General features: G+C 42.3%; 1 protein-coding gene across 3 annotated transcripts; it reads left to right on the top strand.

The window, feature by feature from the left end:
- The first annotated feature begins 1,322 nt into the window (after nt 1-1,322).
- SAMD13 (sterile alpha motif domain containing 13) lies at nt 1,323-26,140 on the top strand. 3 transcript variants are annotated; one of them, XM_054037752.1, is made up of 4 exons: nt 1,323-1,363; nt 5,306-5,390; nt 15,951-16,062; nt 24,990-26,140. In XM_054037752.1, exons 1-4 carry the CDS (start codon nt 1,354-1,356, stop codon nt 25,131-25,133), a joined length of 351 nt encoding a protein of 116 aa, XP_053893727.1. In that variant the 5' UTR covers nt 1,323-1,353; the 3' UTR covers nt 25,134-26,140. The 3 variants fall into 3 exon arrangements, with proteins under 3 accessions (XP_053893727.1, XP_053893728.1, XP_053893726.1); XM_054037753.1 differs by lacking the exon at nt 1,323-1,363 and adding an exon at nt 3,789-3,910; XM_054037751.1 differs by lacking the exons at nt 1,323-1,363; nt 5,306-5,390; nt 15,951-16,062 and adding an exon at nt 22,228-23,358 and having other exon boundaries at nt 24,990-25,075.
- The last annotated feature ends 631 nt before the right edge of the window (nt 26,141-26,771 follow it).

Genomic DNA, 26,771 nt, shown 5'->3' with positions numbered 1-26,771 from the left:
GGGAGCATCCTAAGCATCTAATTAACTTTACTGGATCAGGGCCTTGGTGTATACGTTTGCACACATTATGCACACCAGTTGAATGCCAGATTTGTGCAAATTACACTACTGTATTCTTCACATGTTTTCTACTTGAGAAGTGCCTTACAAAACCACTGACCTCTCTGCAGCCACTGGCTTTTAGCCAGCTCACTACACACACCTGCTTAGCAGCAGCACCACACTCAGCCAGCAGGGGACCTCAGGGAAGAGAGAGTGCCTCATGCTCCTCTACAGTGACCACTTTGTCCAATTCAGGAACAGCAGTTTTTGATCCTGGCACATGTAATGGCATGTGTGGCTTGGGACATTAACATTCGTAAAGGCATGGTAGGGCAAGGCAACCAAAGTTAAAATCTCAAAACTGTGTGCTAAGGTAAGTAACAGATTCTATCCTAATGCAATTAAGGAATGATAATCAAACTACAGGAAAATAGGGAATTGAGGGGGAAATGCAGCCCTTTGTTGGCAAGTTAATGAATATTTAGAGCCAGAGAACAGATAGTTTGGAGGGGGATGAGAAAGCAGGTTGTGTGAATTAGGACTTTTGTTTTGTTGCTATTAATGATCTAAGAGATAATTATGGGTATTATGCAGGTAGACTGGCAATGGATTGGCCTAAATCTGTGCCACTTTCAAATTGCCATCTACATCCTAGCAAGAATGAATTTTAACAACAAAACCGCCAGATGATTTCTTCACTGTCAGATATTTTTCATCTTCTACAGCGTTGTGGAAGATTCTTATTAAGAAGGGGAATTTGGGATTTTTGCCTTCTTTTTAAGTTTGTATAGAATCTCTGAGTATGTTTGCTCTCTTATCTAACTGCAAGGAAATATAAGGAAAACCAATATGAAGATTTTAAATATCCAGTTGACTCTCTCTCTCTCTCTCTCCCCCCTCCGTTCCTGGAGTCCCAGTCTGTCTTTCTTATCATAATTTATTCTATGATCATAAGTGTATTTTAAATAGTCATAGTAAAAGTAACTTTCACAGTGCTAATTTACTAGATTGTTTACAAGCAAAGAGTAAATCAGGTTCCCTGCCCCTTTAATCAATGCTTTAAAAATTAATACAGCATGGAGGAAGTCTCCTTCCCAATTAGCGAGTCTCAGAGGTAGGTCTGCATATTTTTATTGCGATCTCATAGTGACAGTAAAATCTAGACTGCTACTCTTGCTCTGGAGTTATGGACTACAGCTCCCAGCATGCCACACTACCTGACAGATTGTCTGTGATTGGCCAGAGCATCTTCTATTTGGAACTCTGCATGTGGGTGCAGCTATATTGGAGGAAGGCAGCCTTTTGCTGGCTATGAAGAAAGGTAAGTGAGGTCTGCTGTGCACTTCAGAGGGAATGGGATTTTTTTAATATTCAGTTTCCTTCTTCTGACTCAGTTACTGCTGTATTCCTCCCCTAAGCAGCTTCCTTAAAAATGCATGCTTTGCCCTGAAGTATATTTAGAGCAACTTACAACAGTCCTGTGTGGAGAGCCAGGACTTGCGGCTGGATTGAAGATGAGCTCAGAAGGATCATGCATTATTTTTAAAAAGAAGAATAAAAGAGGGGATTATCACACTCTTAAGAGCTTACATTCCACACAGCTTAACACTAGTTGTTTCATTCTTTCAAGAGAAGTTTGCCTAGCTAGTCCAGCAGAAAACTGAAGTTCCAAAGTGAAAGTGATTTGATTTTTTGTTTCACTTGATTTTCCCTTTGAACAAATTTGCTGACTTTTTCTCCCCCATGTCATTGCAAAAGAAAAGACATTTGGCTCTGTCTTGCTCTCCCAGATGTAAATTCCAGCATCTCTCTCTTCCACTAAAGGATTGCTGCACTTTGCTGCCATGCATGTGTGAGGTATTTGGTTTTCTTGTACTGCAGATTCTTCCAGGAACATGGAAAGCTTCTCAGTAGAAAGCTGACATTTGGATATTAATGTACAATATCTGCACTGATTTCTGAATGTTTGATCTTGTGCAGATAAAATAAACTTAGGGCCACCCACGGCTGACCCCATGACATGGAACTGAGAACTGCCTAGTTCACTTCATTCCCAGTGTGGCCTGGAAAATACCTTTCACTAGTAACAGAAGCCAAACAGTCCCAACAAGACTCCATATCCGTCCCCTGCCTGCCCCCACCCTCTCCAACAATATTTCCCCAAACAGTATCTCCTTGTTAATTGAATTAAGTTACCTCATAACTGATTAAAAACAATAGAACCTGGGGATTAGGGCTCAGCATCGAACTCTTCCATAGGCCATTAATGTATTGGATTCATATTTCTGCTTTTAAAGGACTTTTAGGCAGAACACGTGTGCAGTGTGAACTTTATTTTAAATACTCTAAGGATTAATTGAACAGCATGATGGAAGGAATGAGAGGGTGTGAGGGAATAGCTGCCTGAACTTTGTATCCTCAAATGTCAGTTCATTACCAAAGTTAGAAACCAACCCATGCAGCAAATTCAAGATGTCCTCATTTAGAACTTGCTCACTTCTTGAGAAACAAAGAGAATTGCTTTGTGCAGCTAAACTGTCTAACAAACATGTATTTATGCCACATTTTCCAGTACATTAAGTGAGATGTGAAATGGTGGTGGGTTCCTTTGCTGTGTAACACTGCCCCATAAGTGTCTATTACTCCATTTGATTTATCTGTGTGTATTTATTTATTCTAAATAAATTCTAAAAAAAACAAAAAAGTATGTACCACCACCACTTGCAGTGTCTTAACACAAAATTGTACTGTTTGAATGGTTTGTGTGTGCTTTTTTTATTTACCTGTCATTGCATAATGCAGGCAAAGTGAAATTGCCAGGGAAATGGACTTTAACCCTTCCGTATAATACTTTGGCCAAAACCACTAATACCACGTTTTCAGTGACTGGAATGTTCATGAAGATATCAGATTAATAGCCTGGAGACCAAAGTATGCCATTCACACAATATTTATGGCACAGATAACAGTAGTGCAAAATTTCCCCCTTACCACCCAGCCAGAGGGCATCAGGACTGCTCTGGAGAGACCATCTTTGGAGTGGGAATTGAGCAGAGGTTCTTGATAGTCTTGACCTCTTTTTTGGATCAGCTACTTTACAGTTTGAGCAAAGTTGCTCCTAACAGAATTTACTGTTACTAAATACATTGCATTTGGTCGTAGGGGTGGGTGGGAAAGGTTTACACTGTCGAGGTCCCAAGAAGCAAATCACGAATCTTACACTGAATGTTAAGTGTATTACTCCCCTGTATAATGATTTGGGAGGATTTTCTGCTCTCCTTGCAGGAACTCTTTCCTGAAAAAGAAATTGCTAAAACTGGACCCTTTGAGATTCTTTCCAAGGGCAAGTATTGTTAGAGCCTCGGCAGCATATTTGTTCCTGCAATATCTGAAATGTGCTTTCTCCTTATTTTTACTCAGGTTAAACTAGTTGGAAACTGCTCATGAATATTTAACAGTGTAAGCAGTTGTGAGGAAGCAGTTGTTTGATAAAAGAGGGTAAGGGGAAAGACTCATTAATTTCAAAAGAGTTGTGGCTCTTTTACAAGGCAGTTGTTAAGTGGATTCTGCAGCAGGAGACGTGTGATTTATAGCATTAAATAATTATGCTGAAGGTATTTAGCTAAAGTGAGCAGGCAGAGCACTGTGTCTTTAAAAAGTCAGCCATGAAACAGAAGGCAGTTGGTGCAGCTTGTATGTGGTTCCTAACGTCATGCTGGCTCTGAGCCAGCCTGATCTTATTTCACTGTGTCAAATTGTACCTCCTTATTGAATTCCTTTGCCAGCCTACTTTATGAAAGAAATCCTTGGGGGTTCTTTTGCTGTTCTTGATAAGCTTGTAAAAATGATTTGTTTTAGTTGCTTGTAGGTAGGTTTTTCTTTTTTACTTTTTTCCTAGAAAAATGACAATGTGGTGTAATGTTGCCTAGTGAATGATTTCTGAGATGCTTATAAAATGGTGAATGTGTGTAACTCAGTTTCCAAAATCTTTCCTTGTATACTGCAAAAAAAGAAAGCAACTCTCAACAGATCATCTCAGTAATTAAGAACTGCAAGTTTTTGTCTGTTTATGTGTGCTGTAAATGAAAATACCACACACCTGCAGCTTTATTTCTTCTTTTAATCTTGTTTCACAGTATCAGGGAGAACATTTTGCGAACAGAATAATTGTTGCACTTGTCATTTTGCAGTAATCTCCTTAGATGGAGTGAGACGTGATTGGGGGGAATTGTATTAAATGATCTGATCTACAGTACAGAAAGAAACACCTTTTTGATTAGTTTGTAATAGTTGTATTTGGTGTTCTGCATCCTGTTAATTATATATTAAATATAGTAATGGTTTTTCAAACATTTTTAAACGTTAATTTATATTCTAGATTTTTGTAAACTTTACATAGATGTAATGGTTTCCCATTCTTTTCTCCTTCAAAGGGCTCTGTGACATGTCATAGGCATCCATTAATGCCACAGCAAGAACGTCTTGAATAGTTAGTTAGTTACCCAGTGCTCTGTGAAACAGGAGTGAATTGCGGGGGGGGTGGGGGAGTCTTGGGTCACCTCTGCACTTCTCCCATGAACATAATAGTGGTGCAAAAATATGTACTGCGAAAATATCCCTGCACACTGCAGGGCGGGGGAAAAAGGGAGAATAAATTGGATTTTCTTCAATTTCACTCGAACTATGAGTCCCCACTTCTCTCCTCTGCACTCACTACAGCTACTGAAGACACTTCACTAGCTGAGGAAGGATAGTCGTGTGGGAAAAGCACAGAAGTAGGCCTCAGCAGACATGGATTTAATTCCTGGTTCTGCCACAAACCTCCTGGGTAACCTTGGGTAAATAACCCAGCTCATCTGTGCCGAAGTTTCCCCACCTGTAAAATGGGGCACCAATACTTCCTTCCTCACAAGGATGTTGTGAGAATAAATTCTATACACATAGGTGAGATGCTAGAGTAATGGGAGGGGGGCATAAAAAACCCTATAAATAAGTATTAGAAAGCACTTATTTTGGAAAAGGGTCAAATCGAATGTTCAGTTCCTGTTTGTAGAGCAGAGAGCACCTCTGGAGTTTGCTCATCAGCTTTTCCTAGTTTATAAGATGTTACCAGCTTCTGAGGAAATCAGGGTCCTGACTGCACTTCTCTCTCCAAAGGGAAGGTGGTTTTGTGCAGGAGAACACTCATTTCTGTTACATTATATTTCTCTTTTGTATTTACTGATTATTAAACACAGTTTTTTTCCCCCTCCTTATTGATTAGTTGCTGAACTTAAAGAAACCTCTACCCTCTCCATGCTGTCTGTTGACATGGAAAACAAGGAGAATGGCTCGCTGGATGTCAAAAAGTAAGTGAATTCCTGGGGAATGTTATATGTAGACAAAAACCAAAATTTCTTTAAATTCTTCCATTAGTTTTAATGGTTGAGGGTGGAGGGAACTGGTGTATTTATTGGTTTGCAAGCTTTCCCCATTTGCAGTTGTCTTTATTGCATTCCAGCTGGGAAACAGAGATCACAGACATTACATTGGTTAAAGGGGGCATCCTGCTGTCGTCTTTTCAACCATGGCTGTTATGGAATTCCTTTCTGCACTCTGCATGTGGAAAACAAACATAAAGCAAATATGCACCGTGTACCTGATTATGTCAAGTTCATAATGGTCTGTGGGGGAAAATGCTTTGTTCTTCTTTGAGTAACTGTCCCTATGGGTACTCCACTCCAGGTGCGTGTGTGCCCGTGCACTTTCGATTGGAAATTTTTCATCAGCAGTGCCCATGGATCTGCACCTGTCCCCTCCCCATCCCGATGCTCTGGTCCAGAGGTGTATAGGGAGGGGCTGACCTGTCACTGCTCCAGTTCCTTCTCAGCCCATTGCTGCTTGAGTCAGAATATCACAGTGTTCGCTTGCTAGCCTTAATCCGGCTTGCTTGTTTTCTTCTTTTATTTTTTAATATTTTCTTTATTTACTTTGCTGTTTTCTTATTTTAATTTCTAGCACAAAATTCTGCTTTCTGGGGTGGGGGATCATCCCACACTTCTTTTGTTTGTGGTCAGGGCCTCCATCACCCTTGGCCTCTGCTGGTTTGTGGCCCTTATTCCTATGTAGGTTATACCCAAAATCCCAAGCTACAAACCCTGCCAGACCTGCCACAGGTCTTTTCCCCTCAGCGATGGGCATTCCAGCTGCCTCGGTGCATCTTGCATCCCATCAAAGGATAAGGTCTTCTTCAGCTTCAAGAGCAGATCCAAGAAGCTAAGGGAGAACAGATTGAAGCTACTTCTTAAGGAGGGCTCCTTGAGCTTTGGGCTTTGAAACCCCCCCTCCCCCTCCAGTACATCAGCATCAGCCTCTCAGGGTGCTCTAGCGTCTTTGGTTCTGGCTCTGATAAACACAGACCAAGGGGCAGCTTCAGAGGCTTCAAAGCCTTCTAAAAATGAAAGCTACCATTCTCCTGACAGGGAACCTGAAAGAAAGGCAAAGTCACCCCAAAGTCCAGAGAACAGGGAAACCCCGCATCCCAGTATGGGTACTGCCAAGGCTTCCACCTCTTCCAGTATCAACATGCCAGTACCACCGAAAAGACTTCCAGCAGACATACCGAGGAGTCTATCGGCAAGCATCCTAGTGCAGCACCATCATGGGTACCTGGATTGGAGCCCTCCAAACACAGATTCCTCTTGGTCCCTGCTCTGGTACTGTCTTCCTTAGGTCCTAAAGACTGCCCATCCAAGACTCGATTATCTTCCCATTCCAGCTTCCCTCTCCCCTAGGTATATCCCAAGGACGAGACCCCAGGAACCAGTTGGTGGTTGTCCCATCAATCTTGGCAGGACCTCACCATAGTGAGCTTGTGACCCTGGGGCCCTGTGATGGGGCATGTTTCCCATACTCGTCCTGAAGGGGGTTAATGTAGTCCAGAGGGGCCAATTAACCTATTAGTCTGCAAGCTGGGGGGATAGTTAGGCTGAAAGGAAAGCCTTAATTACAGTAAGCTCACCTATGCAGGAACAGGTGGGGCTTCTATGAAGCCAGGGAGCTGATAAGATAGGGGCTGCAAGAAGTAGTCTGCAGTCACTTCCGTTGGAAAGGGAGGCATGTTTGGAGCTATAGAATTTAGTTTGCAGTTACTCCCTGGGAGGAAGGAATTTGGGTGGCAAAGCCAGAGCAGAAGAGCCAGAAGGAGTAAGAAAGGCACAGGGAAAAGACAGCAAGGTTCAGGATGTTGCAGACCTTGGCTGCTGATTATAGAGTCCCTGAGCTGGAATCTGGAATAGAGGCAGGCCTGGGTTCCCCTACCAGCCACTAAGGGAGTGACACCATTGGGGCAGTGAATGAGAAGACTTCCTGAGAATGTAAGGAAAAACTTTGATACCCTGGAACGGGAGGACTATAGTGACCAGGCTGGTGGGCCAAGCCATGAAGGCAGAGCACCCTGAGTAGCACCTGGAAGAGAGAGTGGCAGCAGGGTGTTCAGCGAGCAGCAGAAGGGGGCCTTGGACCTGAAAAGAGCTAATCCCCAGAGCAGCCAGGAGGAGGCACCTCAAGCGGTGAGTAGAGCACACCGTGGCAGACCCCTTATCGTGATCAGCAGTACAGACTGCTGTCACACAATGGGACTCACCAGAACAACAGCCACTGGTACCTAGGGACCCTCTTCCCCAGCCAGACCCTCCTGGGGCACAAGAATTAAGGTCAGAGGAGGAGGTATCTCCATCAGTGAAGTCCTCCTCCTCAACAGATAGGACTGTTATGCCCCCTCCATCATCCTATGCAGATGACTTCAAGATCTTCCAAGAGCTAATGAAGAAAATATCAGAGGCCCTGCAGATCCCCTTGGAATAGATATAGGAACCTCAGCATCCCCTGGTTTGCATACCTCCCCTCGAGGAAAGATTGCCTTGCCTAGCAATGATGCTCTACTGTTGCCAGCCTGTCCAATATGACAAACTCTAGTGATCATCCTGCCTACCTGCAAGAGGGCTAACAAAAACTACCAAGTACCAGCCAAGCGTTCAGAGTATCTTTTTCTCCCATCCCATCCCAAACTCTCTAGTGGTCAACACTGTTAACAAAAAAAAAAAAAATAGTACTGGTCCAGATGGACCCTTCACGATAAAGAGCTCAAACCCCTCACCTTCTCAGCCGCAAGAGATATTCCTCAGCTAGCAGCAACTGTATCTTCATTAGATCCAGAGGAATTGTTTGTTGCCCTCAACTTCCAAGATGCGTATTTCCATAAGGCTAATAATCCAGCTCACTGATGAGTCTTATGGTTTGTTGTGGGCAACAACGATTGCCAGCACTGGGCTCTTTCCTTTGGCCTTTTAGCCAGCAAGAGAGTCTTCACAAAAGTCTTCTTGGTCACCACAGTCCATCTTCAACAAATGGGAATCGTCATCCTCCCCTATCTGGATGACTCACTCTTCAAGGGTTGCTCCATCCTCAAGGTACAGTCAGCAATCAACAAGGACCTACCCTTCTTCCACTCTCTGGGCCTTCATCTCAATTCTGAAAAGTCTGCCTTGATACCTGTCCACACATAGACTGCGTTGGAGCCACTCTAGACTGCAGTTGCCAGAGCATACCTGCCCCCCAGACAGGTTCTCCACAAAGTCACTCTCATTGCTACACTACATCAGAGCCCCCAAACCACAGCAAGCCCTTCAACTTTTGGGACAGAGGGCAGCTTGTGACACTCCATGCAAGATTGGACTTTTGGTGTCTTCAAACCTGGCTCAAATCTGTCTACACTCCCAACAAGCACAAGCTGTCTGTTCCTCATAGAGTCCTCAACTCTCTCAACTGGTTGAGAGACCCCCCACAAGCTCTATGTGGGAGTTCCATTCTTGCTCTGACCTCCCACAAAGATCATCACTACTTGCCTCCATGTTAAGTTAGGGTACCCACTTTCAGCACTGCACAGCTCAAGGCAAATGGACTCTTGCTCCAATCAGCATCCTTGAACTCTGAGCAGTTTGATATGCTTGCTAACGCTGCCTACCCAAGATCAAAGATTCTCTGAGTCAAAGTAATGACAGTCTACAGAGCAGTCTATTTACCATGTAAATTGCCAAAAAGGAGCAAGATCCAGAGCCTGGTGCATCGCCCACCACATAGACATCAGAGCCATTTATCTGACAGGCCAACTGAATTCAGCCCTGAATTTTCACCCAAAATGTGTGTTCTGCACTGTCCAGCCCTCTCCTGGAAAGTTCAGATATCTTAGGTCTGTTGCCCCTGTAAGGGAATCAATATCCAACCGTTTGTTACTTTAAATGGAGAGTTACCCACTCAATTCAGTTTAAACACAACACTGGATTAGTTTTGATTAAACAATAAAACAAGTTTATTTAACTACAAAGGTATTTTAAGTGACTACAAGTTCCAGACATTAAAGTCAGAAATGGTTACAACAGAAATAAAGATAAAGCGCTTTCTGATGCTAAAACTTAACAAACCAGACTTGGTCAAGGTAAAATCCGTACCACATGTTCCCAGGAATGTTGCTGACCGAATTCTCAGGCCAAGATCTGCTCCAAAGGCTGTTTCTTTTGTTGTCTTAGGTGAAAGAGAGAAAGTCAAATAGGAGGAGATACCTTGGGGTGGTTTTGCCCCTCACTTTACTGTTCAGTTCCCTTTTGAAATGGATTTTCCTGAGGGTTACCACTAGATAAAGTTCACTCCCGCTGTGAGGCTGGAGTCATGGAGTGTTTAGGTGAAAGAGGTTTCATACTGTTGTTTGCTGTTCACGCTGTTTGTTTGTTTGTTCTTTTTGTTCCTGCCCCCTTCCTTGCCAATAAATGGCCACTTGAGAGCTTTTTGCCCAACAGCTTTGATGACATTTGGCTAGAGGTGTCATTTTGTCCTTTGTCTTTGAGAAACTGGTTTACCCAGACTTATCTGCTAAACACGCTTCAGACCTCATTTCAGGTTATGTTTATGACTTTACATAGAACGTTACTACAAACATTTCACCATGATATTATTGACCAGTGAGTTATTAGTTTTCAAATGATACCTCACAAGGCATATTATGTACACAGATTATTACAGTAGTGTGTAGGGTGTGACTACAGTGGTGCCTTCGGTCACCCCTACACTATTTGGGTAATTGGGAGTATGTTCTAGTCAGAAAACCACCACTGAAACCTTACCTGCAAAAGTGGAAGCGTTTCCAATCCTGGTGCGCAGAGCAGCCACTCTGCCCTTCTGAGTCTCTCCACATGTACATACTTGATCACTGGCTAAATTTAAAAACTATGGGCCTGTCTCTGAGCTCCAGTAAGGTCCACCTAGCTGCCATTACAACTTTCTACCCACCAGTCCAGGGGTGTCTAGTATTCACACATCTTCCTGCTGCCAGGTTTATTAAGGGCTTCTCTAGCCATTTTTATAACATACAAAAGCCTACTACACCTTGGAATCTGAATCTACTTCTCACTGCCTTGAGAAAAACCCCATTTGAATCCATGTGAAGCTGTTCCCTTGTTTCAGTTACCTCATTCCTCATAGTCATTGTGACGTTCCCTTGGTGTTATCTGGACCGGTGATCTGCTAGGTCACTGCAGTCCTCGACTCTGGGAGCCAGCCTTACCCTGCTCTGCTGTGAGAACCCCCACTCCTGGCCTGTTCACACACAGCCTCTGGCATGTAAGCTGCTTGGATTGTGCAACCAAATGACACTAGCCAATATCTCCAGTCCCAGACACAACCCTAGGAACCTCTGTCGTGCAGTGTCCAGTTATACCTGCTGGATGCTGGAAGCTTATATGAGTTTGTCAATTTAACAAAGAAATTGATATGTACCAGGCTTGTTATCCCAAGTAGAGTCTCTGACACGCTTCAAACCAAACACACTGCTTCAGGTAGAATAAACAAACACATTTATTAACTACAAAGATAGATTTTAAGTGATTATAAGTCAAAGCACAACAAGTCAGATTTGGTCAAATGAAATAAAAGCAAAATGCATTCTAAGCTGATCTTAACGCTTACCCTTACAAATTTAGATGCTGGCTGGTTGTCCTGCAGCCAGGCTCTCCCCTTTGATCAGCGTTTCAATCGCTTGGTGGTGATGTCTGTAAATGGAGGTGGAAGAGAGAGGAAGAGCATGGCAAACGACTCTCCCTTTTATCATGTTCTTTCTTCCCTCTTGGCTTTGCGCCCCCCCCCCCCCTTCAGGGTCAGGTGAGCATTACCTCATCGTAGTCCCTGACTGACCAAGGGAAGGGGGATGACTCGCTCGAGAGTCCAACAGATCCTTTGTTGCTGCCTAGGCCAGTGTCCTTTGTTCCTGTGAGGCTGGGCTGGGTTTGGCCCATATTTGCCCTGATGAGGTGTGAACTGCCTCTCTGCTCCTGGAGAGTTTTGCCTGGGTTTGTTTTAAGCCACGAGGACACATTTTTAGCCTCATAACTATATACATGAAATTACAACCTATAACATTACTATAACAACAAAGCTCAGTGTATCATGAGCCTTCTGAAGACACCCGACATGACAAACTTTGCATTGGATACCAACAATCCTATTATAAGAATGAACATGGGGATGGATGTAGGGTGTTCCCCCGAGATATAGAGTGTCACAGTCATTAGCTGGCCAGAAGGGTAGGGGAACTAGGTGTACTTGTGGCTGATCCACTATACACGGTATTCTACCAGGACAAGGCAACCTGATGTCCCCATTCTTGTTTCTTACCTAAGGTTTCATTAGACTTTCACATAAACAAAGACATTCAGTTACCACTTTTCTACCAAAACTTCATGCCTCATGGGAGGAAACCAGTCTTCACATTTTGGACATGGGAGGAGCTCTTGCCTTTTATCCTGAATAGGAGTAACCTGTACAGAACTTCTCCCAGACTTTGTCACCTTCTCAGAGAGAGTGACAGGATGTTCCATTTCCACCCAAACACTATCTAAATAGGTTTCAGGATGCTTTTGAGCATGTTACAAAGCTTTGGAAATGCATCCCCACCTAGGGTCACTGCCTATTCCACTAGGGCATAATCCACCTCTATAGCCCTACTTAAGAATTTACCCATCACAGACATTTGCAAGGGCACCACCTGGTCACCTGTGTGCACCTTTTCCTGGCACTGTGCTATTGTGTATGCTCCTAGGGTAGATGCAGCCATTGGCCAGGCTGTTCTCCAATCTGTAGTGAATCCGCTGCCTCAGGAGCATAAATCCTATTGACAGTAGATGTTCCTAAATCCCCTTTTGAAAATGAAATTCAGGCTCCTAAATCATTTAGTTGTTGCACTGCTGAGCACAGCAATGCCTACCTACCTTTAAATTCTGGGCCTTAATCTTTGCAGTTCATTGCACTTTTCTTTTCTTATTTATGTTTGCTGTTCACATGACCAGTCATATAGAGCTTTCATGAATTTATGTTTGTACAAATGCTGAGAGTAAGCATCTAAAGTTGCAGTTTAGCATTTGGCACTATGTTAGAGGTTATAAATAGCTTTAGTAAAAGCTGTTTTTTCAAGATGCTGCTGTATCTTTCCAGACCTTTCTGCTTCCACCACATGATGGCAATAAAGGCACAACACACAGACTGTGGTGAAAAGCAAACAGGCCACAACTTTATTTGTAATCAGTGCATCTGGTACCAGGCAATTCAACCTGTCAGGTCATAAAACGCCAGCCCCTTTAAGGTTTTAAGGCACCCTGTTTGCCGGACATAAACACGTATTTATGGCTTAAGCTATGATTCTCACACATTCCCTTTCCTTGTCTAAAGAATTGAGCTTTGCACAATAATTAAGCAATGAGGAAGCTGTTCAATCCACAGTCTGGGAGCCAAGAAAGGTTACAAGTCCAGCCAGTCTCAACTGGATTCTGCCACACTCCTTCCAAGCTTTAAGTTCTGTAGTTTTTGAAACCACCTCTCACTTGAGGTCCAGCAAGATGCTGCTACTTGTGAGGCAGAAGCCGGCATTTATTGGGACAAGTTAATCACCAGTGTAGCTCCATTGAAGTTAATGTATTTATACCTGGCGTGAGTCTTGACCATTGTGCATAAATATTTCCTGTACTGTAAGAGCAATAGCATGGAGAACTAAAACCTAAAAATAAAATGTTTTAAAACACACCTTGAAGCACAATAAGCTTGAAATTAAAATGTATTTGTTTGTAAACTAAATTTTAGTAGGCATTTTTGCACATTAAATCTTTTGTTTGCTATATCGAAAGAATATGGAAAATTAAGCACTTTTAAAATTCACAATACTTTTTTAATGCTCAATTTTTATTTTAAGTGGCGCGATGATGCAGATTGTAAATGTGATGTGAGAGGCATATTCTGCACCTTGGGGAAAATGCAGAGATTTATGTAAAAATCGTAAACTAAAATGCATTCTGTATTTAAGAGAAATACTACAAGTATTCTGCAGTACTCATCCCAGTTAGCAAATCCTTTGCTTGCAGTGAATAGTATCTTACTCCACAATTAGCCCCATTGAAATCAGTGGGTCTGTTTGTGAAGGGCTCTCAGCCTGGCCCTTAACTTACTGTGGTTTTTGGGCTATTGCTGTGGAATGCTTTTGTATTATATTTAATGAGTGACAGAAAATGTTTTAAAGGGGCTAAAATGCTAATATACAAGCAATGTTACCATGCAACTTCAAAGATCCAGAATTCTGTGGTCACATACAAATATAGATCCCAGGAGTCAGAGGAGAAGCAACAGCCAATCACACAACTGGGAGACCCCCAAAGCGCTCAGTGAAGTTTGAGCCATCTGCAATTCTGCCCCGTTCTTTGTGGCTGGTCAAAAGCAGTTAGGACACTGTGGAGTCTGTGCTGACAGAGATAATCACCGCCTCTTTCCGTGAAATCGATCTTCCTGCCACTCTGAAATGCACAGTGGTCTAGCGTTGCTGCCTGACTAAGCCCGGGCGAGATGGAAACGGTGATAGTGGGAAGAGGAACCTTTGGAAGAATAGGCCAAAATCAATCTCCTGAGCAATCAATCACCTGGTGCTCAGCATGCTGTTTGACTCTGTCCAATACCGGCCACAATCTGCAACTTGAATCCTGACTGTCAAGGCCCAAAATGGACTTGGCCTTTGCTATTTTAGGGATCACATAGATCCCTAAGACCACAAGCAACCACTATAGTCATCAGGAATGTTGGAGCCCTGCTGCTACTACCCTGATGGGGGCCATATAGATATCTAGACAGATACTCTTGCTGTGGTAAGCTAAGACCCTTCGGGGCAGGGACTAGACCTTCTCAGCAGCAGGAACTCCCTTCCATCACAGTGATTCTGAACCTCACAAGTTTTGAGGTCAGATGCAAGATTCACCACCTGGGCATTGCTTTCCCCATTAGCAATCCAAACATAGCTCAGTATAGACAGATGCAGGAAGAGACGAGAGAAGGAAAAGTGAAGCAAGAGAATAAATTTTTAAAATTTCTAAATCCACTCCAATAGATAGTACAGTCTTCTTGAATACTTGTATGCTCACATAAGCTTTGATAGCCTTTGCATTCCATAGCGACGAGTGAATTATAAATACATAGATATGCATATATGTGCTGTGCACCTGGGATTAGACTCCAGGGCTAAAGACTGCCCAAAGATGAAAGATATTGTAAATGTCCTTGTCTTTCATGTTCAAACAAAGGAAGCTAGAGCAGTAAGTCTCCGGGCCAGATTTCTGACCTGGGACACATGCATGCAAATCCCAGTGGTTACAATGAGATCTTGGGCCATGTATCTAAAGGCTGAATTTTGGCTTCTAATTATTTATATTCATATTCAAAATATGTATTATAAAGACCTTTGGCTGTGGCTCTGTTTCTCTCTTGGGAACCCCTTTAATCGTTTGAGACCGTGGAAGTGTTTCGCCTGATTTCAGAAATATATATATAAATTAGTTCTTGTTATTTCCTCGTTGATGCTACAACTGAGCCATTGACAGGGATGGCACAGTTAAAATGGAGAATATCTGTGGCTGAACTTCTTTTGTACATTGAAAGCTGTAGCTGTAGAAGCACTTTATAAAAGCAGGTGTTTCCTGTGAGTGACTACTTGCTGTTCATCTCCTGAAATTACTGGATGAAAGCCAGAGTCAAGCTAGTTATGTGCAGGTTTTATTAACAACTTGCAGAGCCAAAAAGGTTATCTGAGATAAGAAGGTAGGTTAAGGATAAGCAATGCTGTCTGGAATCACTCTGAATTAATAACTAATGGGTAACATTCTGAATGATTTGTTGTTTCTGATGCTGCTGAAAGCAATTGGCTGAGGTCAGCCACAGAAAGGAATCAATTCTGACTGTGTTTAACAGATGTTTTCTAGGATTCTTAGCTGATTAGAAAATCCATAGATTTGTTAAGTCTTAAACGCAATGTTGAAAGACTTGGATAATGGGAGCATGTAGAGTGTTTAACGGTGCAGATGCATCCCTGATTCATAAGAGAGTTTATGTATATATTCCACTGGGGATATACACATTGGCAAAATACTGAAATCATCTGAACAGAGTTTGGTAGGAGAAAACAAATAGCAAACAAAGTCTTGGGAGACTGGTGTTCAATCCCAAACTTGGTACGTCTTGTGCTCCAAGGCCAGTAGGGGACTGGGGAGAGCTGTGAAGGCAGCATGTTCAGCCCTTACATGAGGAGGAGTCTCTATTGACCCCGTCTGGCCAATTGGAGGACTAGCAGTAATGTATTCTCAAGGGAGAGGTATCCCGCCTTTCTCTGGTGTCCTTGGTCTTTGAAGTGGGGAAGAATGTGAGTGACTGTCATTTCTTTAAGAAGAACAGACTAACACGGCTGCTACTCTGAAACATTTCTTTAAGAGCGTCCTGGAGGATGCCTTCCTCTGGGGGAAAGAGTACGTGGGTTGCACACATAGTGATTACCTGTCTACATTTGCATTTTGTAGTTCAGTAGAGAATGGGAGACCTCCTGACCCTGCTGACTGGGCTGTCACTGATGTCGTAAATTACTTCAGAACAGCAGGATTTGAAGAACAAGCCAATGCTTTTCAAGAACAGGTAAATCGGATTGGATTGACTGTCACTGCCCTTTGACTCCTCACATTTTCATTATACGGGCTGGTTGTACAAAGGTTAGTGCATGGTAAGTCTCCTAGAAAGGGAACATTCTGGGTGGCAACCACTGGGATTATTATCTTTAAACAATATCCTCATTTTACAGGACATGCACTGTAGCTGGAGGAAGGCTGCTCTTGTGATCTAAGCATTAGACTGGGACCTGAAGAATCTGAGCTCTATTCCTCACTTGGCCACAGCCCTTTCTGTGTGATCTCAGGAAAGTCACTTAAACGCTCTGTGCCTAAGTTTCACCACATGTAAAATGGGAATAGTACTTCCCTACCTCTTAAGTTCAGTTGCATGCTGCTTTGTTGCCTGGGAGTCTTGCTCTCTTGGTTTGAGGAAAGGTTCCTTGATTAAAGTCATTACAAGTAATCAGGAAACAGAGAAATTGAATGTGGGGGAAAAGCAGTAGCCTTCTTGCATAGCAACAGCACATTGCTCTGCTACATGAACATAAGAACGGCCATACTGGGTCAGACCAAAGGTTCATCTAGCCCTGTATTCTGTCTTCCACATTGGCCAATGCCAGGCGCCCCAGAGGGAACAGAATAGGTAATCAAGTGATCCGTCCACTGTCACCCATTCCCAGTTTCTGGCAAACAGAGGCTAGGGACAACCATCCCTGCCCATCCTGGTTAATAGCCAGTGATGGACCTATCCTCCATGAATTTGTCTAGTTCTTTTTTGAACTCTGTTATAGTCTTGGCCTTCACAACATCCTCTGGCAAAGAGTTTAGCAGATTGACTGTGTGTTGTGTGAAGAAATACTTCTTTTTGTTTGTTTTAAACCTGCTGCCTATTAATTCATTTGGTGACCCCTAGTTCTTATGTTATCAGAAGAAATAAATAATACGTCCTTATTTACTTTCTCCACACCAGTCATGATTTTATAGACCTCTATCATATCACCCATTCGTTATCTCTTTTCTAAGCTGAAAAGTCCCAATCTTATTAATCTCTCCTCATACAGAAGCTGTTCCATACTCCTAATAATTTTCTTTGCCCTTTTCTGAACCTTTTCCAAGTCCAATATATCTTTTTTGCAACGGTTCGACCATATCTGCACGCAGTATTCAAGATGTGGGCGTACCATGGATTTATATAGAGGCAATATGATATTTTCTGTCTTATTATTTATCTCTTAATGATTCCCAACATTCTGTTTGCTTTTTTGACTGCCTCTGCACATAGAGTGATCCACATTGAGTGGATCACTATCCACAATGATTCCAAGATCTCTTTCTCGAGTGGTAACAGCTAATTTAGACCCCATCATTTTATAAGTATAGTTGGGATTATGCTTTCCACTGTGCATTACTTTGCATTTATCAACATTGAATTTCATCTGCCATTTTGTTGCCCAATCATCCAGTTTTGTGAGATTCCTTTGTAGCTCTTCGCAGTCTGCTTTGGACTGAACTATCTTGAGTAGTTTTGTATCTTCTACAAATTTTTCCACCTCACTTTTTATCCTTTTGTCCACATCATTTATGAATATATTGAGTAATACTGGACCCAGTACCAACCCATGGAGGACACCACTATTTACCTCTCTCCATTCTGAAAACTGACCATTTATTCCTACCCTTTGTTTCCTACCTTTTAACTGATCCATGAGAGGATCTTCCCTCTTATCCCATGATAGCTTACTTTGCTTTAGAGCCTTTGGTGAAGGACCTTGTCAAAGGATTTCTGAAAATCTAAGTACACAATATCCACTGGATTCTCCCTTGTCCACATGCTTGTTGACCCCCTCAAAGAATTCTAGTAGATTGGTGAGGCATGATTTCCCTTTTCAAAAACCATGTTGACTATTCCCCAACAAATCATGTTCATCTATGTGTCTGACCAGGGCTGGCTCCAGGCACCAGCCCACAAAGCATGTGCTTGGGGCGGCGCCTGGAGGGGGGCGGTGCGGCGGGGTGCTCCGGCCTGAGAGCGGGGCCGCGATTGGGCTCGCCGCCCTCTCCACGGCACTCCGGCCGCCGGGGAGAGCGGAGCCGCAGCGGGCTCGCCGCCCTCCCCCCGGCACTCCGGCCGGTCAGGGAGAGCGGGGCCCTGGCCGGGCTTGCCGCCCTCCCCCCGGCGCTCCGGCTGGTCGGGGAGAGCGGAGAGCCGCGACGGGCTTGCCGCCCTCCCTCCAGCGCTCTGGCCGCCGGGGGCTCTCCGCCCACCCCCCAGCACTCTGGCCGCCGGGGAGAGCGGAGAGCCCCGGCTGGGCTTGCCGCCTTTCTCCCGGCGCTCTGGCCGCCGGGCGCTCTCCGTTCTCCCCCCAGCGCTCTGGCCACCGGGGAGAGCGGAGAGCCCCAGCTGGGCTCTCCGCCCTGCTTCTGGCACTCTGGCCGCTGGGGAGAGCGGAGAGCCCTGGCTGGGCTCTCCGCCCTGCTCCCGGTGCTCTGGCCGGTCGGGGATTGCGGGCCCATGGCCGGGCTCAGTGTCCTCCCCTGCCGCGCTGGTTTTGTGTGTGTGTGTGTGTGTGTGTGTGTGTGTGTGGCTTTTTTGCCTAGGGCGGCAAAAAAGCCAGAGTCAGCCCTGTGTCTGACAATTCTGTTCTTTACTATAGTTTCAACCAGTTTACTTGGTACTGAAGTCAGGCTTACTGGCCTGTAATTGCCTTGAGAAAGATGTTGGATCTTCACTAGTTGGGCTGCTGGAGAGGAGGCATAAGACACTGGTATGCTTTTTATCTCAGGGGAAACAAGGTGATGGCTGGAACAGCCTACTCCTACAGCATTTCTGCCATTTGAGTAGAAGCAGTGAAGCCAAAGGTGACACTTCCCCCTTAGATGAAAGGTTCCACAGTAGCTGTCTTGATGTGACAGGGAAGGATCAGTGAAGAAGAATCAATGAAAAAGGTAGCCAGGGACTGATCACTCAGTAAGCTGTTAATGCAATATGGATCCTTTCTCCTACAGGTCACTGTTTCATGGTTCAGTACCGACAAAAGTCACAACAAGGACCTAAAGTCCATGTGGAATGAGTTTGGTGTATCTTGTATCGAGTGGACAAGCATTCACATAACCATCATCATCATTACTGATATTGACTGACACACTTGCTGGCAGTCTGTCAGCTGTGAGGTTAATGACTGAATGCATCACTGAAACTGGGCTACTTGCACACAGCTGAGGAGCAGCAGTGGGGCAGTGAAGGGAAATTTGCACTAGAACTGCCCATGATGTGCCTGCCTCTTTTGTAGCAAGAGACCATACATCTCCAGGTCTGTTAGTCTGGCACCGTTCCTGATCACTGAGACCCAAATGTTCAAACTTGGGTGCTCAAAGTTTGGCACCAAAATTCATATTTAGGCACCTAGATAATTGCCCTGATTTTCCAGAATGCTGAGCAGTCATAACACAGGGTCAGTGACATCTGTGGGTGTGTAGTACTTCTGGAGATGAGGCCTTGGTGCACCAAAGTTTGAACACCTGGGCCAAAATGTCTTTTAACAAAAGAACAAATAAATAACAATGTCTTCTTCTGTGAAAATCTTCTCTCCATAATGAAGATATGGGAATGTACCTACTTGGAAACAGTTTTATTTTTATTCTCTGCATCCTTCGAGGGGAAGTTTTTCTTAAAAGCTGCTTATTTCATTTAGTTCAGGATTTGATAAATTACAAAATATTGGCCAGATAGAAATTACAGCTGTAAAAACCGCATAGTAATAATCTCTTCCTGACATTCTATTTTCTTTGCTTGATTTTTACAATTTTTGCAAAATTAATGTTTTTTGCAGCTGATAAGAACAATTTTGAAGGAGAGGACAGCGATCTGGAATCTTTTTATATATGTAACATATGTATATGTAACATATATATAAATAAACCATATTTTTTAAAAATCATACATTTCAGCAACCATCTTTTTAATTTGGCTTAAAAGATATATTTATAGCATGCATGTTTTAGCAAATATTTAACAGATTTCAGGACCTGTAGGTTGCCTCTTTGCCTGTTACATTCTGATGTACCTGAAATCTTTGCACTAAAAGACTTTGGTCATTTAATGGCGATGGTTCTAAACTTTGATACAAAACTTCTGTCTCACCCCACCCATCCATCCTTTCAGCACCTCCATAACGCGTTTCAAACATTGCAGCTCTAAACTTTTCCTCTCACAGACAAGAAGCCTGTCAAAATTCCGTTCTAGCCTTCTTTATTTGGCATAGAGCCGTCCAGTGCTAAAATGAAATGCAGGCTTTCCAAAAAAAAAAAAAAAAAAAAGTGGCATTCAAAAAGAAATAAAATTAACTTCTTGCTACTGAATTAATCTAACTGATCTTAAAGCCTGAGAAATGAAGTCCCAGCTGATTATGATTTATCAGTGCAGCCTGGGGACTAAATTTAGTTTCATTCTTGTGGGAAAAACCCTTGGGTAATTCTCTGGAAGGGTTTGAGGAGCCTCTTTCTACAGCTGCTGCTAACTGCTCAGCATATTTTACATTTAAAGATGAGTAATAGGACAGATGAGATTTGACTGAGTCTGTTACTTCTCTAACACCATCAAGAACATCACCTGTGACTCCTTTCCACCACCCCACGAAGGGTGGATTTATGATTAAGAAAGAGACAGTCCGATTAGTCAGGGGCTCTGGCTTTTCTTCCTCTGACAGACGTGCCTGGGTGAGTTCAGTCAAGAATCTTACTCTCTGTGTACCTCTGTTGCCTTGTCAGTAATGCAGCAGGAACAATTGCCAACTTTACTGCACTCTTGTGAGGCTGACTCTCAAGAATATCTGCAGAGCTTCTGAGATCACCTGATGGAAGGCAGTATAGAAGTGCTAAGTGCTGTTTTTATTATGATGAAAGTAGGACAGCAGCTGTGGTTTTGGGAGGAAAGCTGCTAGTTCAGGTTCCATTTATCTCTGTGTGTTTCTGTTAATTGTGGGATCTCTAAGGGTCCTCAGATCTTTATCATCAGGAACCCAGCTGTGGCAACACAGAGGGATCCCTAGCTGTGCTGGCATTGGCTGCTGCCCCCGGCTATCCTCTGTGAAATTGCACCAGGAGTTAATGCTATCTCAGGACTTTCCACCCTACTTATGTACTCGCCTGAGGGCAAGAACGGGCAGGCATGCATATAATGTGGCTCTCTCCCCACACACTTGCAGGGGGAAAGTGACTGTGTGTGTGTGGAGGGAAGCGTCCCACATAACCCCTTGCCTTACCTTTGCCATGGAAAATTGTTCTCCACTGTACTGCTTCCATTAAGTAGAGGGAACACATGGGCCATTCTTTTGTATAGTGGTTGGCTACAACATATGTATTAGGGAATTGTTGGAAAATGTGATTGCTTGCTTTGTTCTCGAATCCCACCTTTTGCATAATAGTAACTGAGTCCACACTTTTTTGTAAGGGATGTATAATACATCTCTGAATACTCAGCCATAAAATACACTGATAAATGGCTCCAAGCTGCTTTAAAACCTGAACATGTCTTACAGATGAGGAAAAAGATCTGAGGAAGATCTCTGTGAAGCTCAAAAGCCTATCTCTTCTACCAACAGAAGTTGGTCCAATAAAAGATATTACTTCACCCCCCTTGTCTCTCTCAGATGAGGAAAAAGACATTTTTTAAAAAAACTGTATATTGTGAATACTAGTGTAAGTGGTTAATTATAAGGTGATTATACTTCTGCTGGTATTATTAAATCTTAATATTTCTCTCATTTCAGTGGATGTAAGTCGATTTTAGTGGAAGAAATTACTATAAAAAAGTGAAAATAGCAAATTATCAGGGAATGGGTTGCTGTAACTGTGAGAGAGTTGAGGATAGAAGGGAATTAGAGAAGCCGGAAGATGCAAAATACTGAGACAGAAAATATGAGCCATAAACATTCTGAACAATTGGCTCAAAGAGCAAGACACTAAAATAGACTGCAACACATTGCAAGGCTGAATTCGAAGAGCTTTGCTAGTATGCCTGCGTTGCTTCAGCAGATGAAAACACAAGTCCTGACAATGCAGCTGGTGTGTGTGGGTGACTTGATGCATGTAACCCTTTGCCACATGTTACGACTTTGTATATTTAACAGAGAAAGCAAAACTTTCAGTGCCAGCTACCAAAAACAATAATAATATTCATGTCTGTCATGTAGCCAGAGGGTTATATTTCAATAATGCTAAATTCGACTCTTCATAACCACTGTCACAGCACCTTAAGCAATGAGATTGCAGTATGCAAATGAACTAAAGTCCTCAGCATGGTTATTAGCTGACTTATCTCTGATGTCACAATCCCCACTCCAACAAAGGCCTCTTCATAGCTATCCTGAAAGCAGACTGTTGGTTGGAAAATAGCTAGTTTTCCATGTCTCTCTCTAACGAAGATACCTTAACAAAAACATGGAGGAGCACAGAGAGACATTTTGTAAATCACTTTAATATAAACATGTTTGCCTTTTAAAAAATTTCTGATATTACTCAACCAGATTAAACTTGAGGGACAGAGAGAGTGCCAAGAGGAATTAGAGTTTCACTGGATTGCCAATGGTTGCTGAGGACAGAGACTGAATTTTGCTGCTGAGAACATCTTGACAAGATGGTGAATTATTATGACATTCTAGGTCTTCAAAGAAATGCCTCTGCAGATGACATTAAAAAGGCATACCGAAAACTGGCATTGAAGGTGCACCCTGATAAAAACCCAGAGAACAGAGAGGCAGCAGAGAGGAAATTCATACAAGTCTCTAAGGCATATGAGGTTTTATCTGATGCCAAAAAACGAGATGTCTATGACATGTCTAGTGAAGGAGGTATAAGTGGAAAAGACAGAAGAGGTAGAGGTGAAGGTGGAGGGAAAGGTAGAGAGAAAGGCAGGGGTGGGAGTCACTTTGATACTGAATTCCCATTCAGTAGCCCCCACACAGATGTGTTGAGAGGAATGGACTCCTTTACAGTGAAACTCTGGGATGATCTACTTGATGGAATTTCTGGCATTCGGCGAGGACTCCATGGAAGAAGAAGCAGAAGTGGTGAAGGATACTCTGTCTCTATTGCTGGAGTGTCTCCTATTTCAGGGACTGGATTTACTTCATTTGGTTCCCAGCGAGTAGGGGGCTGCTCTTCATCCTCTATCACGTCACTGAACAACAGTGGGAAAGGCAACTTCAAATCAGTCATAACGACCAGCAAAATAGTTAATGGCATCAAAATCACTACCAAGAGAATTGTGATGAATGGAGAAGAAAGAGTAGACACCATTATTGACCATTAAAATTCTCAACAATTGGTAAGAGGCAGCTACTATACTTGGATAATGCGATATTGAAAACACACATTTATCAGAAATATTAAATTATGATGAGCTTCATTTGAGGGATTAACCAGAGTAATGAGGTTGTGGGGGAAGTTTCAACCAAAATCTACTTTTCTTTTGCTGCAGCCTAATTGAAAATATTTATAAACAGTTCTTCCAAAGTTATTGTGTGTGGGTGCCATAGACTTGTCAATTAATTCTTGGGCTATCATTAATGCATATATTTTGTCTATAAAATTGTTGTGAATTCTCTGTGGACTTTGCATTTATTAATAGTTATCTAAAGTGAAGAACGATCAGAGTTCAGGCCAATCAATACTTACACTAGCATGAATCTTATGTTTTTCCTTTTGTTTGAATTGTGAACCCAATAGCTAATATGCTCTGAAGTTAACATTCTCAGGACAAACTTGGTTCATTTCAATTAGTAAGGAAAAATGTGTAGTACTGGAAGATGTAAATACAAAATAACATTGCATTTCTGGTGGGTCGTTTTCTGTATAGGCAAATAGCAATGAGTATAGGGAGTGAACTGGGTCTAAGTTATTTGCTAACAAGTTCTAAATCATTAAATGCTGTTGTTTTTGTGGAAAAAAGAACATAAAACAGTGTAGGCAAACTGGGACTTGCTGACCTCAGAAAGCACTCCAGCTACACCATGTAATGCCAGAAAGGTATTGCTCATTACACTTCTTTGATGCATGTATAGAGCCTTGTAGGTGTAGCTTGCGTTCTGTGGATTGTGCCACACAGTATCATTGCAGTCAGTGCTTAATTTGTAATGAAAGAGGTGCCAGGGCTCCAGCAATTTATTTACATTCATAACTGATGCAGCAAGCCCAGAGGTGCTGGCACTCAGCCCTGGCAAGCCTTGGTACAAATTAAGCACTGCCTGCAGTATTGTGAGGGGAAGGATGGTCTTGTGATGAAAGCACAGCACTGGGACTCGAGGGATGTGGATTCTGTTTCTGGCTCTGACACCTTAGAGAAGTCACTCTGAGGCAAATTTTTAAAAGTGGCCTCAGATTTTGGGGTGGGATTTTCCAAAGCGCCACAGTGACATACACTCTAAATAGGGCAGACAAAGCAAGGGAGAAAGGAAATATTATTACCTTCTTTTAAAAGGCAGGGAACTGCGGCACAGAAACATCAAGTGACTTGCCAAAGGTCATACAAAACAATCTATGGTAGAGCTGAGACTTGAACTCAGATCTTCTGCACCACAGGTCACTGCATTAGCCACAAGCCCACCCTTCCTTCTGTACCTACTAATTAAAACATTTACCAGCATCTGTGAATTTGAAACAAATAACAGGGAAAAATTTCAAATGCGAATGCTTCTAGCTAGACACCTGAATAAATAGCGTGATTTCTAGAGGTGCTGAAGTCAATAGATACCGCAGGGGGTGAGCACTTTTGAAAATCGGCCCATCAGCAGATGTCATCATTTGTTTACAGATGTTTACAGTTTATGAAAAAATAGAGCATAGTATTTCTGTTTTTCATGAATGATCATCTTTAGTATACTCTTGTCTGTTGAGAATAGTTTTGTAATCTTTTAGATGTGTATGTTACCCTTAATTACTTGTTAATTCTTTTTCTAGGAAATTGACGGCAAATCATTGCTACTGATGACAAGAAATGATGTATTGACTGGACTTGCGTTAAAACTGGGGCCAGCTCTGAAAATCTATGAATATCACGTAAAGCCTCTACAGACACAACATCTAAAGAACAATTCTTTATAGCAAATGGTCTAATTGGGGTCCTGTTGTGCCTCCAATAACAATAAATAAGCAATTTGGTTTCATGTGATGGAACTTTGTAAAGAGAGAATATATGTCTTAAGAATTTAAACCAAATGGAAATGATATATATCCTATTGGATAGATTTGGCAATATACTGTACTATGACTGAACTGAGGGATGGTGTGGATTTTCACATGGTACATAATGATTTTCTCTTCCAGCTCCCTAAACAGAATACATTGAGATGATTAAGTCAGATTCTGAACAAAAAATGAAGAAAGGGAGTTTTTCATTTCTAAGCCAAACAAGAGGTTAATTTTCAAGAATTACTTAAAGTACTCTTAAAAGTTTACATATATTTGGGGAGAGGAAGCAAAAGTAGATTCTGATTTATGTCAAATATCTACTGAAGTTACTGCTCCTTGTAACTTGTGCGACTGGATTGGGATTTGCCAACTCACCCCTTTTTGCAAAGGGTCCTATTTTTGACCTTATTAAGGTTTATTTGTGGTATATTGCAATGTTTAAAGCTGTACATACAATTAACATAGCACCTTCTATAGCAGAAGGCCTTCCTAAGAGGTGAAGCTTGGTTGTGTGTTTTTGGTGGTGGTCATATTTTCAGCTTGTTTTCACCCAGTTTTATTCGCAGTTCTAAGTAAGGTATACTTGTTTTTAAATAGCGTGTGTTGCTTTATAAAACAAAAATAAAGTTCATTTTATTATTTTAATTTATAAAAATTTCTTACAAATTTTGCAGAACATTGTATAAAGAGTAGATTTCTGCAGTTTTTTAAAAAAATATTATTGTATTTCATAATGTTTCAATGAATAATTTTGATGTTTTACTTGATTTATGGTTTAAATATTTGTTTCCAAAAATGTGAAAGAAGTTGTCTTGTTACCGTAGATCTCTGTTAAAAGAGAGTCTCGTTCAATCTGTTTGTACTAGTTCCCAGTTTAATTGGCTACTGGCTACTGCAATAAAGCATTGCTTAGGTTTTGATTCCGTTTACTTCAAAGCTATCTATTCTCTCTATATTTCTTAGTTGTGGTATCAGAGGGATCCCATTTCTTTTTCTCCATCCAGCCAATAGTGGGGGTCAGGAGACTTCTTACTGTTCAGTGTTGTAGTATTTATTTAATGTTTCTGCTTTCTTATCAGTCCATCCATACTTTTGATCAGATGTGCAGCTGGCATAGCTCCATTGACATCTAAGTAATCAGACACAGAGATATTTTTTCTTACCCTCTGAGGATAAAATACTTACATAGGTAACTATTTCCTTCTGTTTTGATCTTCCCAGTGAGGATTTAGGAAAAGTGGAGCTCAGTACACAAGGGACGCTTAGGATCTTTTGCCTTTCCTAACTGGGATTTCTTTAAGAGGAAAGAAAACTATAGAAGTAGTGAACTGAGATTAAGGGGGGAAGATGATGCATATGTACCACAGTTTTTTTTTAAATCACTTGTCTAAGTATTACTGGATCTGATTCTCTTCCCTCTTACAAACATGATTATTTATTGATTAACAGTGTAGTGAGGTCAATTTCAAAGTTCCCACAAAGGTCCTTTGTTCCACTTAACTTCTCTTAAACCCAGTTTATGCAGTGCAGATACTTCATGCTGGCCCTCCG

The sequence above is a fragment of the Malaclemys terrapin genome, chromosome 8 (assembly GCF_027887155.1).
Source record: "Malaclemys terrapin pileata isolate rMalTer1 chromosome 8, rMalTer1.hap1, whole genome shotgun sequence".
Classification (NCBI taxonomy): Eukaryota; Metazoa; Chordata; order Testudines; family Emydidae; genus Malaclemys; species Malaclemys terrapin.
The sequence above is the reverse complement of the archived record's forward strand: the minus strand, read 5'-3'. Positions and strand labels throughout refer to the sequence as shown.